Source organism: Apium graveolens, chromosome 5 (genome assembly GCF_009905375.1).
Source record: "Apium graveolens cultivar Ventura chromosome 5, ASM990537v1, whole genome shotgun sequence".
In the NCBI taxonomy this organism is placed as follows: Eukaryota; Viridiplantae; Streptophyta; class Magnoliopsida; order Apiales; family Apiaceae; genus Apium; species Apium graveolens.
The window spans coordinates 267,349,943-267,367,569 of NC_133651.1; the positions used below are offsets into that span (position 1 = coordinate 267,349,943).

Here is a 17,627-nt window from a genome sequence, read left to right on the forward strand (position 1 = left end):
GGGGAGAAATAGCAGGGAGTAAGAAAAAGATCCTACATATGTACACTACACCACACCATTGTTGTTTGTAACTACGGATCCTATTATACGGAAGAGGTGGTAAACACAAGGTGATTTTCTAGTAAGGGAAGAAGCTGTTTTCAAAAGGGGAGTACCATTGGTTTTTATCTGCGGATCCTATTGTACGGGAGAGGTGGTAAACGAAGGTGATCTTCTTTAATCAGTTGATTCTCATAGGGGGAGAAGCAAGAGATATATGTGCTTCTCAACAGGAAATGTGGTTGTACAAAAGAACATGGAACTACTTGAAGATATGTTCAGTCTAGAGGAACATCTTATTTGGAAGCTGGAAAATGTTATATTTATTCCAGAAACTTTTCTGCTATTTACTTTGCATTTCAGTTTATATCTTTTTCTTATTTGTTAGTTGAGTTATCCTCTAGGTATTTGTGTGTTATTGTCTAACAAACAAATAGGGGGAGATTGTAAGTCATATGTCATAGGCCTATTTGTATATTCGAGGATTTAACTCAACTCAAATAAGAATGTAATAAGTAAATAGTGGATCTACCGTCAAAGATATCTCGCAAAGTAATATCTGTCAAAGGATTCAGAAACAAAGTTCATCTACAGACTTGAGGAATTAATTCACTGGAAGAAGTTCAAGAAATTGATTATGCATCAGTGATATAAATCAAGATTGTGGATTTAATCAAGTGACACAGATCTCGTCAGGGTATCAATTAATTACAAGGATTTAATCTGAAGAAAATCAGAGTATCAAAGTCAAGACATGAAGAAACGTCACGGAAGTTAGTCACTCATGAACCAGACAGTACATCGAGTATCAACGTTGAAGTGGTGGAATTAATTCATAATTTTCAGTGATTTTCAGAAGATTTTCAGAAGAATGGTTGCTGCTCAGATTAGTATTAATTCTCTATTAATTAATTAAGTCATATAATTTAATTAAGAAAATAAATTATATCTGCAAAGATTAATTTATTGATTAATTGAATTAATTGATTAATTAATTCTGAATTAATATTAAGGGTTTTCAGAATTTTAATTGGATTAAAATCTGCATTAAATCAGTAAGACAATTGAAAATGAACTAGCATGACAATCATGATTGTCATACCGATTGTCATGCCAGGCCATTTTCAATAGTCTCACCGAAAGTTACACTGGGAGGAGGATTGTCTTGCTAGTTCATTCTGATAGTCTTGCTAGTTCATTTGATTGTCATACCGAAAGTCTTGCTAGTTGTTGAGATTGTCTTGCTAGTTCAAAGGATAGTCTCACCGAAAGTCCTACCAGCTATGGGATTGTCATTCCATTTCATTTCATTCTGTTGATTGATTAAAAAGACAGAAGCATCCATTCAACAATTTTAATCCAGAACACAAGTCAAAACAAGAACACAGCAGAAAATAAGAAGAAGCAAAATATTTCATCCTTCATCTGCAAACTTCAAGATCATAATTTCTAGCTTGTAAAGTTAAATCCAATCAACTAGAAATCATTCTCTTATTCTTGTGTAACAATCTAGCGGATCAAAATCCCTAGAACTTCTCAAATCGTGTTTAGCATTTGATCAAATTATTGCAAAAATAGAAAAAGTTCATGTCGAATTTATTCTAAATTTGTGATAATTAATTTGAGATTAATTCCTTATAATCGATACAGTTGTTGTAACACCTTTCAAGTTTAATAATATTTTTATTTAACTTGAATTTTGTTTCACATTTTTTATTCCGCATTTATTCGATTATTCGATACTGTTTGTATTCAACCCCCCTTCTACAAACACATTGGGACCTAACAGTCAGCAAAATTAGGACCAGTCAACTTGTGAGCATCTAGTATACTCCGGAGTGATAGTGCCGAAGACATAACGTATATAGTAAATCTGTAAATGATGAACACATAACAACACTTAGCAAATATTCAATTTCATTTCAAAACACTATATGAATCGGGTCTTTATTCATAAGTGGCTCCCACTAGTTTATCTAAATTATATAACCCCCTTAAGTGAAAAATTAAGCATTCATAATGCTAGTGGGAATAGGGATCCTACATTCCATCACACAACCTCGGCTATAGCACGAAACGTCATGTGATGTTCAATAGGCAGACAACTCTTGTCAATTACATCTTATATTATTCCCTAATAAAACTTTAGCCTCTTGAATAATTGAGTCACGACTGTAGTACGACAGACTCAATATTCTAAGTCTAGTATAACCCAACATTTCGTACAATTGAATCAGTCTCCAATGACCCACGACTGCAACACGTAACGACCTTTAGATTCTAATTCAATGTACACATCTCTATGTAATAGATAAGTATTTCTTATTTCGAAATCAAAGCCTTCGGCTGTAGCACGAAACGACAATGATTTAAAAATAAGAACTACTTTCTACCATGTTGGAAGGCTTTGACTGACACAAGCCCGTTGTGTCATTGGCCAATTACTACTTGATATTATTTAATTTTAGAGGGATTATATTATGTTACAATCATAATCATATTATAAAGAGATTCTTCCTTTTAAATTAAATATTTCAAATCAATAATCAATAATCAGATGATTCCCAGATCGGGGGGAGCATTGTCAAGAGGCGTCACTTAATACCCCTTTCTTATAGATAGAAATCTGCTTTTGACAGAATCATACTTTCTCTCAATATTGAAAATTCATATTTAATTACGTGTTTCATAAACATAAGAATCTCATGATTGTATGCATAATATTATTGTTAAGGCAAGAAACGATTCCTATTCTAGATTTTCTAGAGCACGCCTTATATTGATTTAAGTTCACCTAAATCTATCATCGCATGGTAAATATAGGCATATATCTCATATATAAAAATAAATAAACAAGTAAGCATGCAAGCAATATCATGTCACACATTGATATAATGATATATGAATTTATTATAGCATTTAAAAGCAATTAAAACAATTAAAATATGCTTTAAAATACTTTCGGGAATATAAACATTTCAAAACTTTTATATAAAAAAATTTGACCACTCCATTAGATCCGTCTCGAAAAAATGAATCCAACGATATATTGCACGCCCAAAACGGAGTTATGAAACTCCCAGAAATCAAATTAAAAAAAAAACAGATGGGCTATAACGCATTACAGGAACGCGTTACAAGCCCTGTAACGCATTCCGGTAATGCGTTACAACCTTTTTAAGCCATTAAAAGGTGTAACGCATTCCGTGAATGCGCCACAAGGTGTAATGCATTCCCGGAATGCGCGACACCCCTTTCCCCGCGTCCAGCCTGCAGCAGCCGACTCCTTTCTTCCTTTTTTTTTATTATTAACAGCCGCCGCCGCCTGTCAGTCTTATACCGAATGCCGTGCCCCCTTTTCTTTATTCCAGCAGCAAACAAATATATATATATATATATATATATATATATATATATATATATACTATATATACATATATTTAATTACGAATTTTAATTAAAACAACTTCAAAAAATCATAATAATTAATCCACACATCAGAAAATGATGAAAAAAAATACTCAGACGATCTACAACACTTGTAGAACCCAGATCTATAATCAAAACAATTTTGAGAAACAATTTCTAATCAATCATAATTAATCCATGATATAACTTGCAAAAATCAATATAAATTCATATAAGATCATAAAATTCTGAAATTTTTATCACATATCTATATGCATACAATCTATGCAATGATACTATTGTAGGATTTTATACATCACAGAAGCATGGTGAAATATTTTTCTTGATATAAAATCCATATAATCGCATATAAATCGAGAATAAATCGAGGGATCGATTACTAACCTTTAATAGCGATCCAAGAATGATGAACGGAGATCCCTAGCAGCTGCTCCTCAAGTGTGAAGCACTCCACCGGTATCCACTAAGAGATCAAAATAATGGAGGGAGGGAGAGGTTGAGAGAATTAGTTGCCTCCCTCTTTTTCTACTTTAGAATTAGAGTTTTATTTTGGGTTGAGGCAAATAGGGTTTATAATAATATATTTATAGACAAAATTTTCAGCTAAAAATTTTCCCATAAAATATTATTATTATTAACCCTTTAATTGATTATTCTTATTAACCAATTAACTAATAATTAAAACACCTTTTAATCATTAATCCCTTTTTCTAAACACTTTAGAAAATTAATTCTCTCATTTGATTTAATTTCCAAAATTAAATTCTTAATTAATAATATTAAGAACTTTTCTTAATTAATTTATAATTAATTAAATCTCATTTAATCAATTATTAAATTTGCTCATTATTTATTTATTTCAGAAATAAATAATTACCAGCCATTATTAATTAATTCCTCCATCATTAAATCATTATCTTTTATGGTGTGACCCTGTAGATTCAATATTAAGCCGGTAGTCGAAATAAATAATAATAAAACTATTTTATCATTATTTATATAAATTCTCTAATTCATTAAATATGATTAATTAATAAATTAATCATATTTATTCTACATCGTGAGGGATACTTCTCAGCATATCGCGACTATCCGGATAATACGAATTCACTGCTTAGAATACCAAGAACCTATTCAGTGAATAGTTACCGTACAATTAATTCCTTCTACCCTGCAATGTCATGATTAAATACAAGGCATGGAACTCGTGTCAAGCCTATCTTATTTAATCATATGCTTTCCCATTCACTATGCTTAGTTCTAATTAATGTGAATTAGAAACTCCTTTCTAATTTCATTCACTATGGCCAGAGATTCCTGAACTAGCATAAGTGGATCAGCATTGAACATTCTCTTCCTTTCACTGGAAGGGGTAGATCCTTTATTGATCATACACTATCTTCGTGTACAAATTCCTACACCCAGTAGAGCCCTTATTATTGTCCCTGAAGACTAAGAACTAAACCAAAGTATAGTTCAATGTACACAAGATGACTATGATGACCTCAAGTCTAAGGATACTTGTACAACTATCACTATGTGAACATCTGCTGACACGTGAGTGAACTCCATCAGTTGTTCAGTCGTGTGAGTCATGTTCAGTGAACTTATTCTATAATAAGCACCTACATACTAGCTATAGTGTCACCACACAAATGTCTATGAGAACAGAGATCCTTCATAATGAAGCAAACATAGTATGTACCGATCTTTGTGGATTACTAATTACCAGTTAGTAATCCTACGACCAAGAAATATTTAAGTTCAGAGTTATCATCTTTTAGGTCTTATTATTATGATCTCATCATAATCCATAAAAGGATTTACTCTAAACTATGGTATATCTTATTTAAACACTTAAATAGATAAAGCCCGCAATAAAACCAAAACAAGTCTTTTATTAATATCAATGAAATCAAAATAGATTACATAAAAGTTATTCCTAAATCATCATACGTGATTGGACTTAGGACACATCTCTTTCAATAAGTTGGTTAGTGAATTTGACATGTTATATTTGTCCAATTAATTGGAAATCAACAAATATAATTTGGTGCGGGTAAACTTTACTACCCCAATGATGATGCTTTGAGGGGAAAGTAAGTTTATATATTTATTCATTATATATATATCCATGTTTGTAAACTTGTTTTGAAGCTAACTGATTACCATGCTTTACATGTTATATGTTAGTAGTAAGTAAATTAGAGATTTTGATGCAGTATATGAGTTTTTTGAATGTTTACATGATATAAGTTTTCTCTGATGCAAATACACATAATATTGATATTTATTTTGGCACGCACACATCTTAATATTATTTGCACTCTGATCTAAGACCCTGTAATCTCATTTGTGATCTTATCATAACTCTGTTTATAGGTTTAGATTATGCTTTAGATCCTGTGCAACTAATTTGAGTACTCTGATTAGATTTTGTGTGATTGTATTATATTTTTGAGAAATTCTGTATAATTGTTGAGTTTCAGACCCTAGGTAATTCTGACAACAGATTCCTTGATCACTCTGATTCTCTGTTCATGCAAGAATAACTCTATCTGTTTTGTGCTATAATAAATATACATCATAACTAGTGATAGTTGTGACATGATTATGTTAGGAGTGGTTTTAATTGGCTTAGTCTTGTGTTGACTAATCAATTGGTGCATACTTGTTGGATATACTCTTGGCATAATTAATTGATTTTATGACTTATATGTTGATCCTGTATGTAACTCTTATGATCTTGCTATGCTTATGTTTTGTTCTGGATATTTGATCCTGATATATTTCTTATACTCTGATTACCTTATGCATGTCTTATAAGCTTAAAATAATGTTCATCTCTTTCCTCTATAGTATTGATCTGTATTGGACTAACGTGAAATGTTTTGAGCTAATGAGATTTGATTGAGTAGTACTGTTAAAAGAATAAGAAAGCATGATCATCTGAGACATCCTTCATGAATCCATATGGTGGTAAGTAAAGGTAAAAGATCTCTAGTTCTGAGACTACTCTACTCTTGATCATTAAATTTTCTAATATTGTACATCGGATGTTTGTGATCTTTAACACCCTCAGTGGTCCTAGGAACTGACTACGAGCCTATCAAACCTCATAGGTTCTAACCCAAGTCATTAGAACCAAACATTTCTCAAAAAGTATTCCATACCTTACTCTGATACATCCCCCAGATTTTGCTCTGATTCACTTAATTTTATTGAGATATTAACTCAGTGATCAGATAAAAATTACCATTTGGTTTTGTAGTTGTGTTGACAATGAGGGAGATAGTGCCAAGAAGCACCATATAAGGAAGGAAAGGTCAACCCTACAGCTCTGTCTCTCACAAAGAAGTGAAGTATATATAACCTGAGACATCTGTAAGCCCATCTGTATTCTCTCAAAATGATATAGAGCTGAAAAAGGCATATAAACAGTTACTAGGTGCATTTCCCAATAGAATGTTATCTATTGAAAATTCGCCTATCAGCCAAGGCATCTGTATAAGAGACACTACCCCTTGATTAGAATATTTCCAATGCACATGTGAGATTCACACACACAAGGAAGGTATTGATGCAACAATCATTGTCAAACCATATCAAGGTTAATGGCAGTAGGTTGAATCCTGGATCATGTTCTACTCTTTATCTCTGATCTTGAATGAGAGCATATGATCCTGGTTGGTTACTCTGATAAGTCCTCACAGACTTCAGAAGAAATCTTTGATCCCTAATGGCATATCATTGATCATTGGTTATCTTCCCAGAATTCAAATCTGGAACTGATTTTGACATAGTCAAAACAGCAACTTGTAAATGAGGACTCAGATATCAACTGACGAGTTTATGAGGTATACTTTTTCATGGAAGTTGAGGGATATCAGGAATTCTGCCACTTAAAAGAATCCTAATTTCCCCTCTCAGAAGGAATATTTCTGAATCTCTTGACTGAGAGTTTCCAACCTTGAAGATGGAAGGAAACTTTTCTATAAAAAGGATTTCCTTGTACGTACACTTGGATTTTTGGAGCTTTGAGTGAGTGACACACTGTGAGACTGAGTGACAAACATTTGAGTGTAGAGTGGAGTGAAACACAATGTGAGATCACTAAACATAAATCACACACTTGCACTGTGAGGAATGGTTACCAAATAATCTCTTCACTTGCTGGTTAATCCTAAGGTTTTACTCTGAATGCATTTTGAAGGATTACTCAACTAAGAGGGAGAGATTATAAAGAGATTATGAACTGATAGTCTTTCTGTAACTAAGAAGAAGGATTTCTAACTTTCTTGTACTAAGGAAGGGGTTCTTCATCTTAGGGGGGAGATTATTGGGTTTTGGTTCTGGATTCCAAAATGTTTTCTATGTGCTTTATGGGAAGATCTGAAGATTATTGAAGAATAGTGTTTGAAAGACGTATCTATCTGCAACTTTACATAAGGGAGATAATAATCTAATCTCTACTGAAGCTGAATGCATATAGAAGATGCGGTAGATATAAAGATAGTATTATTTCCAAGTCCAGGATTGAGAGTTGAAAGCTGATTGAAGATTTTTGGATAAAGTTAGTTGAATTATCCTCTAAACTGTTGTTTCTCCATTATTATTTGACTGTCAGGTGTAACAGTCAAATATGGGAAGATTGTTGAGAAAGATTGAAGCTGTATGTATAACTCAACAATACTGGTTTGGATAACTCAACATAGAACAAGGACTTTGAAATAATCTATGTTCCATTAAAATAAGTACAAATTGTTTATTGGGTATATGCACAAAAGGTTTTGTTAGCTGTAGTGAAGAAGACGTTAACAACGATCCATATGAAGTTCATTAATATGTTCAGGCATCGGAGGAATAAGGTTGAAGTCATTCGAAGCAGTTATCAGAATCAGTGAGAAGACCTCAAGGATTCCTAGTGAAGTTGGTTATATTTGGTAGAAGACTTAACAGTGGCTTATACAGGTATAATACGAAGGCCCGAGAGCGGAACTAGTCGTCTGTGAACCAGACCCTTGCACGAGACATCAGTGATCCGTGAAAGGAAATGGAGTATTATTTTTAGAAATACTGTTAAGTGGTTTTTGTACTCGAAGAGTCTGGAAATATATTAAGGTACAAAATCCCGGAAATTATAAAGCTTGCAGATACAAAGGACTACAGCCCGAGGACTTACTAGATTTATTTTTTAATAATGACTGATTTTTGTTAAATGAATAAATGGAAATAATTCATTTATTTATTTAATTTTATGTCACAATTGATTTTAAAAGTAATAAATTAATAATTGATCTTTTGTTAAATGAATAAATGAATTCCAAATAATTTATTTATTTAATTTAATACCAATATTTATTTTTTGGTAAAATAAATTAATATTTGATTTTTAATCAAATAAATAAAATAAAATTTTATTTATTTATTTGTTTTTAAATATCAAATATTTTCTTCGAGTTCAGGATTTGCATGCTTGTTGATTCGCTTTGATCAAAAGAAACTGTGAACTAATTTTCTTGGTATAAAGGAAATACAAATTGCAAATGAAAAAGAATTTGTATACGAGTTTTATATCAGCCAGACAGTGTATGCATGTGCTTGTATGTTTTATTTTTCATTAAACAGATCAAAAGCAAGGAAATCACATAACATGTTTCACTGTTAAACAAGAATTGGCAGGTCTTGTATCGGGTTTCACCCAGTCGCGCGACGCGTGCGTGCAGCGCACGCCCCTCCCTCTCATACTTTCTTTCTCTGTGCGTGACTATTACTCCTTCAGCTGGCGCCTGGTTCTCTCTCCTGCATAAACAGACCCCTGTACCTGCAGCTGCATGTGGTACAATTCAGTAAAATAAAAGAACTAGTTTGTTTATTTCATTTGTACAACACTGCAATCTTGTACCTGGTCGCCACCGGATTAATGCATGCAAGTGTTCTGCTTCTACTACTCTAGGTCGCCATAGAAAGAATTATACAAGGCAAAGTCGGCGCACTAATCACAGTAAGTCACCACAGACACTCTTGATCGCCACAAAATATTATTCCAAGTGCTACTCTCCTCTTGGCCGCCATACAATTTATTCTTGTGAGCTGTACAATTTTAAATGTGTGGACATGGTTAAGCCACACATTTAGTCCTTATCTCTCCTACAATTCTACCTTATATAAAACACAAGAATTACGGCAGATTGAAAACACTTCTCAGCAAAAACTTTATCGAAGCTCTGCATAATTTATTCTTGGATATTTGGGTGATTTCATTTATTGAAATTAAGGAGAGAAGTGCTGCCCAATTTATTCCATACCAATTGAAACCTTACAAACTTGAACATTCATTATTTAAAGCTCTCTTGATTGTATTTAATATCTTTTGATAGAAGCTTTAAATTCTTAGAGTGATAGATAGATACCTAGATTGATAGCTATTATTTTGGTTCTCTCTATATTTGTTGATTCGAATTATATATATTCGGAGTTGTAAGAAAACCTTTACTGTTTAATTTCTTAATAATAAAAATTATTCCGTGAATCTCTTTGTGTTTGTTTATTTCATTTTCGAGGTTTATTTTCCGTTGCAATTAATTTTAGAAAATGAAGAACATACATTCACCCCCCTCTTTATGTACATTTGGACCTAACAGTAGGCAAATTGCAAGGGGTCAGAAGCGAGAGCGCAAAGGAGCCACTACTAACTCTAAGCAATCTCAGCCACCAATAACCACCACCACCAAACACTGTTCATCTTTTCTGATGAATACTGTTCATTGAATCCACCGATTACTGTTCACGTTTCCGACGAAGAACCACCATCACAGATCTTGTTTCCGACTACGAACCTCAGACTTTGTTGCTCCCAAATTCCTCCGTCAACAAATTGGCGCTAGAAGGAGGGGCCTAATCAAGATCTGCATCTAGGAGGAAAGATGTCTCAATACCGTGATGGAAGTTTTTATGATGGAAGCTTTGAAGAAGAATCTGATCATGGATATGACCGCCATGAACCATACATTCCACCCATGACTGATCGCCCCACTCCAGACGTTGGGGGTCAGCCGCCTATACTAATCAGCAACGCTGACTTGTTGGAACAACTGTATCACATGGGAGATGCTCTGAATGGTTTCGACTCAAGGCTGAGCACTGTGGAGCGACGCAAGACCAGAATGGGCCTTCGCCATAACCGTGCTGCTCACGCACCTAGGAAGGCTCCCATGACTGATAGAGATGCCTTGGTCGGTCATGATCGAACTGAAAGTGGATGTGTGCTAATAACCCCATGATATCTGAACTATTCCAACGATGTATCCTCGATCATAGAGCTTGTGGAAGAGGATGCTGATGGTCGAGAAATACTGCGGGCAGATAACCGAGGGGTTACTCACCCGCACCGGTCCGGACGAGTCTTGAGGAATGTCGGCAAGCTGAGTCTATGCCGGAGAGTGAACAACAAGACTTTGCAGCTTTGAAGGATCGCTTGGGAATCCGCTTTAGCGACGATGACCTAAGGATGTTGCTGCTAGAATTGAAAAAAGCGCCGATCGCGGAGACATGATGCCCCATGGTACAACGCGTGTGCCCCTGAATTCCCACGAGAATCAGGAGTGGCACCGCGATCATGAGAGAGCTCCTCCCCGTGGATCGGTGGACCGGTATGGTCGAGGATATGGAAGTCACCGTTGGAGGAGACCCCAATAGAGGGGAAGAGGCGGAGGTCGAGGTAGATACTTAGATGGATATTGCCGTGACAACTATCGTGGCCGCAGGGATACCCGATGGTATAACCGAGCAGAATGCGATAACTATGCCGAATACGATAATCACAGGGACGTGGCAAATTATGATCACGAGATGGCTCGTGGCCACGACCGAGGTCAAGGAGAAAATCTTAGGGGAGATCAAGGTCGAAACCCAATAGTGATTGTGATACCCGAAGATGCCCAGAACACCAACCAACAACAAGCTCCTCCAGGTGGAAATCAGGCAGAAGTAGCTCTGCCTCACCCACAAGGTCCACAGCCTCACATGCAAACTGTCCCAGGTGTAGGAACCTTCAATGTGGATGATCTGAAAAGGCTGTTTAACCACTTGAAAGGCAGAGTGACAACCATGGCCGAAATTCTTTCTCCATTCTCTGTGGCGGTAAGAGAGGCACAGTTGCCGGCCGGATATCGCAACACTACTAGCGATCTCCGTTTCCATGAAAGCTCAGATCCTGTGAAATTCTTGGGCCGATTCAATATAGAGATGGACGTGTATCAAGTCCCAGACTTGGCTCGATGTCGGCTCTTGGCGGTAACTTTTAGGGAGAGCACCGAACAATGGTTTCAGAAGCTCGGACCGGGAGTGATCACTTCCTGGGACCAAATGAAGACCATGTTCCTGACCAAGTTCCAAGCCTCCGTGAGGTATGCTCCCTCTATTACAACTCTTGCCAACGTTAGACAAAGGGAAAATGAAAGCTTGACGTCCTACTTTAAAAGATTCAACGCTGAGTCCACCAGCGTAAGAGGGGATTCGAATGAAGCTTTGAAAAGCTTTGTGATAGCAGGGCTAAGGGTCGGCTCAGATTTCTGGAAGCATTTACAGGGAAAAGACCCGACCACTCTAGCGGATGTCTTTGTTTTGGCAGATTCATTTAAAGCCATAGAGTAGTCTCTGGCAGAGGTACAACCAACTTCGCAAGCAAGTCAGAGAAGCAAAGCAAGGAATAGGGACAGATCTCCAAGCCCAAGATATAGAAGGAGTAGTCGAAGCCCAAATCGTGTAAATACCATGACCACAAGGAGGGAATGGAGCCCTCCCTTGAGCTATGACTACAGAGCAAGCAGGTATACGCCTTTGGCCACGTCTATAGAACATATCTTTGAGGTAAACAAGAATATAGGGCTATTTAGAAAACCCGAGGCTCTGTCATCTTGGAAAAGTAAAGATAAGAAGAAATATTATGAATACCATGAGTCATCCGTACATAACACACATGAGTGTCGGCAACTAAAAGATGAGATCGAATCACTTATCAAGGAAGGATATCTTGGTGAATGGGTGGTTAGGGAAGTAAGGAGGCATAAGGATGGCGCCGACAGAGTAAAGGAAGAAGGAGGCCGAGTCCTTCGAGGGCCGAACAATGAAACTCTGGAAGAAAATAAGTTTGTCAGGGACGGCAGCATTTGAGCAATCTACAAAGGAGATCCTGGGATGGAATGCAGTAATAGAGCCTTGGCAAGGTATGCAAGGAAAGCCCGATTCAGACCTCTAACCGATATTCATAGGGTGGAAACTCGGCCACCGAAAGTATTTAAGGGCGAGTCCATGGACATCACCTTCAGAGAAGCAGACGTCCAGTGGGTGCATCACCCCCACAATGATGCACTGGTCATTTCCATCCAGACCGGGACCAAGAATATTCATAGAGCCTTCGTAGATAATGGAAGCTCGACAAACATCCTCTACTACAACACCTTTAAGAAGATGGAGCTGCCTGATCAGGACATGTCGGGATAAGACTCTCGGGTCTATGGTTTCTCTGGCGCGGGAGTTAGAGTAATGGGATCAATTCGATTGCCATGTACCTTGGGGGAGAGTCCGTTGTCCGTGACAAAGATGCTCGAGTTCAAGGTTCTAAATCAGGAGTCATCCCACAACGTGCTGCTCGGGTGACCTTTTCTTAGGGAAATGAGGGTCATCACTTCGATCCACCACCTTACCATCAAGTTTACAACCCCAAATGGTGTGGGCAGCATAAAGGGTTCTCAATATAACTCTCAAGAATGTTACAGGCAGGCTATGGGGGGATTTAGGAGAAAGGATGCCCAAATCGAAGATGCGTCGGATGATGAGCGAGAGAAAAACATCGAACAGCCGATCGAGGAAATTCGAGTCCATTACTATGTCGAGCAAGAAAACGAGCGCCCCTCTGAGTTACCTCCAGCGATGTTGTTCTCAGAAGGCACAATCAGGATCGAAATATTGGAGGAAGAAGAGCCCCCAAATGACATAGTCCAAGCAAACTTCAATGGAGAACGGCTTGAAGGAAGATTTGATGTCTTACAAAGTCTTGGACAAGAGGTGCATAAGGCAGAAGCCCCTCTCCCTGAGGGCACACCCTTATCTTCAGTAAATTCAAAGGAAGTTGATGCCCCTGCGATACAGAGCGCGCCTTCTAAAAAAGTTGATGCTCCTCTCCAAGAGGATGCCCCTTCTCTATAAAATGATGAGAATCATAATTAGCTCGACTTAGATCCACGGATACCAATGCCAATAGAAAAGATGGGGCCGACGGAAGACATAATTGAAATCCCTATTGATGAAAAAGATCCGAGTAAAGTTTTGAGAATTGGATCTCAGTTGGCCCCAAGATTGAAAGAAGGGCTTTCAATATTTCTCTTGGCAAACCTTGATGTATTTGCGTGGGACCATTCTGATATGGTGGGAATTGACCCGAAAGTTATGTGCCATCGTTTGAACATTGATCCCAAGCATAAGGGGATTAGGCAAAAGCGGAGGGCCATAAGTGGAGAAAGGGGCAGTAGCCTTGGCAGAAGAAGTTGAGAGACTCTTTGATGTCGGACTAGTAAGGGAATCTTTCTACCCAGATTGGCTAGCGGTGTTAGTGAAAAAACCTAACGACAAGTGGAGAACATGTATGGATTTCACCGATCTGAACAAGGCAGCTTCCCTTTGCCAAGAATTGACCAGTTGGTCGATGCCACGGCAGGACATGCCTTGCTAAGTTTCATGGATGCATACTCCGGGTATAATCAAATTCCCATGTATGAGCCTGACCAAGAGCACACCTCTTTTATTACTGATAGAGGGCTCTATTTCTACATGGGATGCCGTTTGGTCTGATTAACGCTGGGGCCACTTATCAAAGATTGGTAAACAAAATGTTTAAGAAGCAGATTGGGAAGACTATGGAGGTATACATGGACGATATGCTTGTAAAATCTAAAAGGGCGGAAGACCACATAGCAGACTTAGCTGAGATGTTCCATATTTTGAGAAAATATAGGATGAAGCTGAATCCTCAGAAGTGTGTATTTGGCATGGAATCAGGAAAATTCTTGGGATTCATGGTTAACCACCGAGGGATTGAGGCGAACCCGACGAAAATCAAAGCTTTGTTGGACATAAAATCTCCCACCAGCGTTAAGAAAGTGCAAAGCCTAACGAGAAGGATTGAGGCTTTGAATCGATTTGTCTCAAAGTCATCAGATAGGTGCAAGGAATTCTTTAAAGCGATCAAAGGGATGGGGAAGGATTTTGTGTGGACTTCAGATTGTGAAGAGGCTTTTCTGAAAATCAAAGAGCAGTTGAGAAATCCTCCTATATTGGCCAAGCCAGAAGAGGGGGAAACATTGATTCTTTACTTAGCAGTTTCAGAATACTCCGTTAGTGCGGTGTTGGTGAAAGAGGAAGGGAGTCATCAATCGCCCGTGTACTACATGAGAAAAAGGTTGCTAGACGCAGAGACTAGATATACCAGCATGGAAAAATTGGTGTACTCCTTGCGGCATAAAAGTTAAGGTCGTACTTCCAAGCTCGCCGGATAGAGGTTCCCACCGCTTATCCTCTCCGGCATATTTTGCATAAACAAGAATCATCGGGAAGAATGTTAAAGTGGGCGATAGAGCTGGGACAATTTGATTTGGAATATTTCCCTCGTACATCAATCAAGGGACAAGCATTGGCTGATTTCATACTTGAGTTTGACTCTGAAGTATACAATAAGGCAATAGTGTTGGCAGAACCTTCCTCACAAGGAAATCCTCCTGTTGACGTGATGGAAGATTTCCCACACCCTTGGTGGATCTTACATGTTGATGAGGCTGTGAATAATAATGGAGCAGGCGCCGGGATTGTCTTAATCACCCCGGAAGGGAATCGTTTGATGAGTGTCATCCACTTCAAATTTTATGTCACTAACAATGATGCTGAGTATGAAGCATTGATCAATAGTTTGAAAATAGCTCTGGAGGTGGGGGTTGTGAAATTGATAGCTCGAAGTGATTCTGAGTTAGTTGTAAACCAAGTCAACGGAGGTTTCCAAGCCCGAGGACCTCGGACAGAGTTATATATGAGATGTGTGCAGCGTCTACTGGAAAAGTTTGGAAGTGCCAGGCTAGAAGGTGTGCCAAGGAAAGAAAATAGTAATGTAGATGCCTTGGAAAAGATAGGGTCGCAAATGGACAGCGTCCAACTTGGGCAAATTTCTTTGGGAATCCAAGAAATCCCAAGTATTCCAGAAGTACGGGTGTTCCAGACACAGGAGATCCCGCGAGAAAATTGGATGACCCTCATTCATAACTATATTCGAATGGGAGCTTTTCCAGAAGACAAGTTACAGGTTCGACGCCTTCGTTATCAGGTTGCGAAGTGAAGGGTTTTTAGCACATAAACGCAACGAAAACGTAAATTTAAATCTTAAAAAAAACGAAACCCTCCGCAGGATCCATGTGAAAAATAATATTTAATTCGTAGTTCAGTATGTTTACCTTAAGAAGCTTTATGTTAATGGAAAGATGGAGGTCTTTAATAGCAATCCAAGAACGATGAACGGAGATCCCTAGCAGCTGTTCCTCAATTGTGAAGCACTCCACCGGTATCCACCAAGGGATCAAAATAATGGAGGGAGGAAGATGTTGAGAGAATTAGTTGCCTCCCTCTCTTTTCTACTTTAGAATTAGGGTTTTTATTTTTATTTTTTTGGTTGAGACAAATACGGTTTATAATAGTATATTTATAGGCAAAATTTTCAGCTGAAAATTTTCCCATAAAATATTATTATTATTAACCCTTTAATTGATTATTCTTATTAACCAATTAACTAATAATTAAAACACCTTTTAATCATTAATCCCTTTTCTAAACACTTTAGAAAAATAATTCTCTCACTTGATTTAATTTCTAAAATTAAATTCTTAATTAATAATATTAAGAACTTTTCTTAATTAATTTTATAATTAATTAAATCTCATTTAATCAATTATTAAATTTGCTAATTAATTATTTATTTCACAAATAAATAATTATTAGCCATTATTAATTAATTCCTCCACCATTAAATCATTCTCTTTTATGGTGTGACCCTGTAGGTTCAATATTAAGCCGGTAGTAGAAATAAATAATAATAAAACTATTTTATCATTATTTATATAAATTCTCTAATTTATTAAATATGATTAATTAATAAATTAATCATGTTTATTCAACATCGTGAGGGATACTTCTCAGCATATCGCGACTATCCGGATAATACGAATTCACTGCTTAGAATACCAAGAACCTATTCAGTGAATAGTTATCGTACAATTAATTCCTTCTACCCTGCAATGTCATGATTAAATACAAGGCATAGAACTCGTGTCAAGCCTATCTTATTTAATCATATGCTTTCACATTCACAATGCTTAGTTCTAATTAATGTGAATTAGAAACTCCTTTCTAATTTCATTCACTCTGGCCAGAGATTCCTGAACTAGCATACGTGGACCATCATTGAACATTCTCTTCCTTTCACTGGAAGGGGTAGATCCTTTATTGATCATACACTATCTTTGTGTACAAATTCCTACACCCATTAGAGCCCTTATTATTGTCCCTGGAGACTAAGAACTAAAGCAAAGTATAGTTCAGTGTACACAAGATGACTATGATGACCTCAAGTCTAAGGATACTTGTACAACTATCACTATGTGAACATCTGCTGACACGTGAGTAAACTCCATCAGTTGTTCATCTGTGTGAGTCATGTTCAGTGAATTTATTCTATAATAAGCACCTACATACTAGCTATAGTGTCACCACACAAATGTCTATGAGAACAGACATCCTTCATAATGAAGCAAGCATAGTATGTACCGATCTTTGCGGATTACTAATTACCAGTTAGTAATCCTACGACCAGGAAAGATTTAAGTTCAGAGTTATCATCTTTTTAGGTCTCATTATTATGATCTCATCATAATCCATAAAAAACTTTACTCTAAACTATGGTATATCTTATTTAAACACTTAAATAGATAAAGCCCGCAATAAAACCAAAATAAGTCTTTTATTAATATCAATGAAGTTAAAACAGATTACATAAAAGTTATTACTAAATCATCATACATGATTGGACTTAGGACACATCTCTTTCAATCTCCCACTTGTAG

At 36.8% G+C, this 17,627-nt stretch overlaps 1 protein-coding gene across 1 annotated transcript; it reads left to right on the forward strand.

Annotated features, from left to right (window-relative positions):
* Positions 1–15,082: 15,082 nt before the first annotated feature.
* Positions 15,083–15,850, forward strand: LOC141660943 (uncharacterized). Its single transcript, XM_074467922.1, has one exon. The coding sequence runs from the start codon at positions 15,083–15,085 to the stop codon at positions 15,848–15,850; it is 768 nt and encodes a 255-aa protein (XP_074324023.1).
* Positions 15,851–17,627: the final 1,777 nt, after the last annotated feature.

Coding starts and splice junctions, on each gene's coding strand:
- LOC141660943 (XM_074467922.1), top strand. CDS start 15,083: ATGTTAAAGTGGGCGATAGAGCTGGGACAATTTGATTTGGAATATTTC.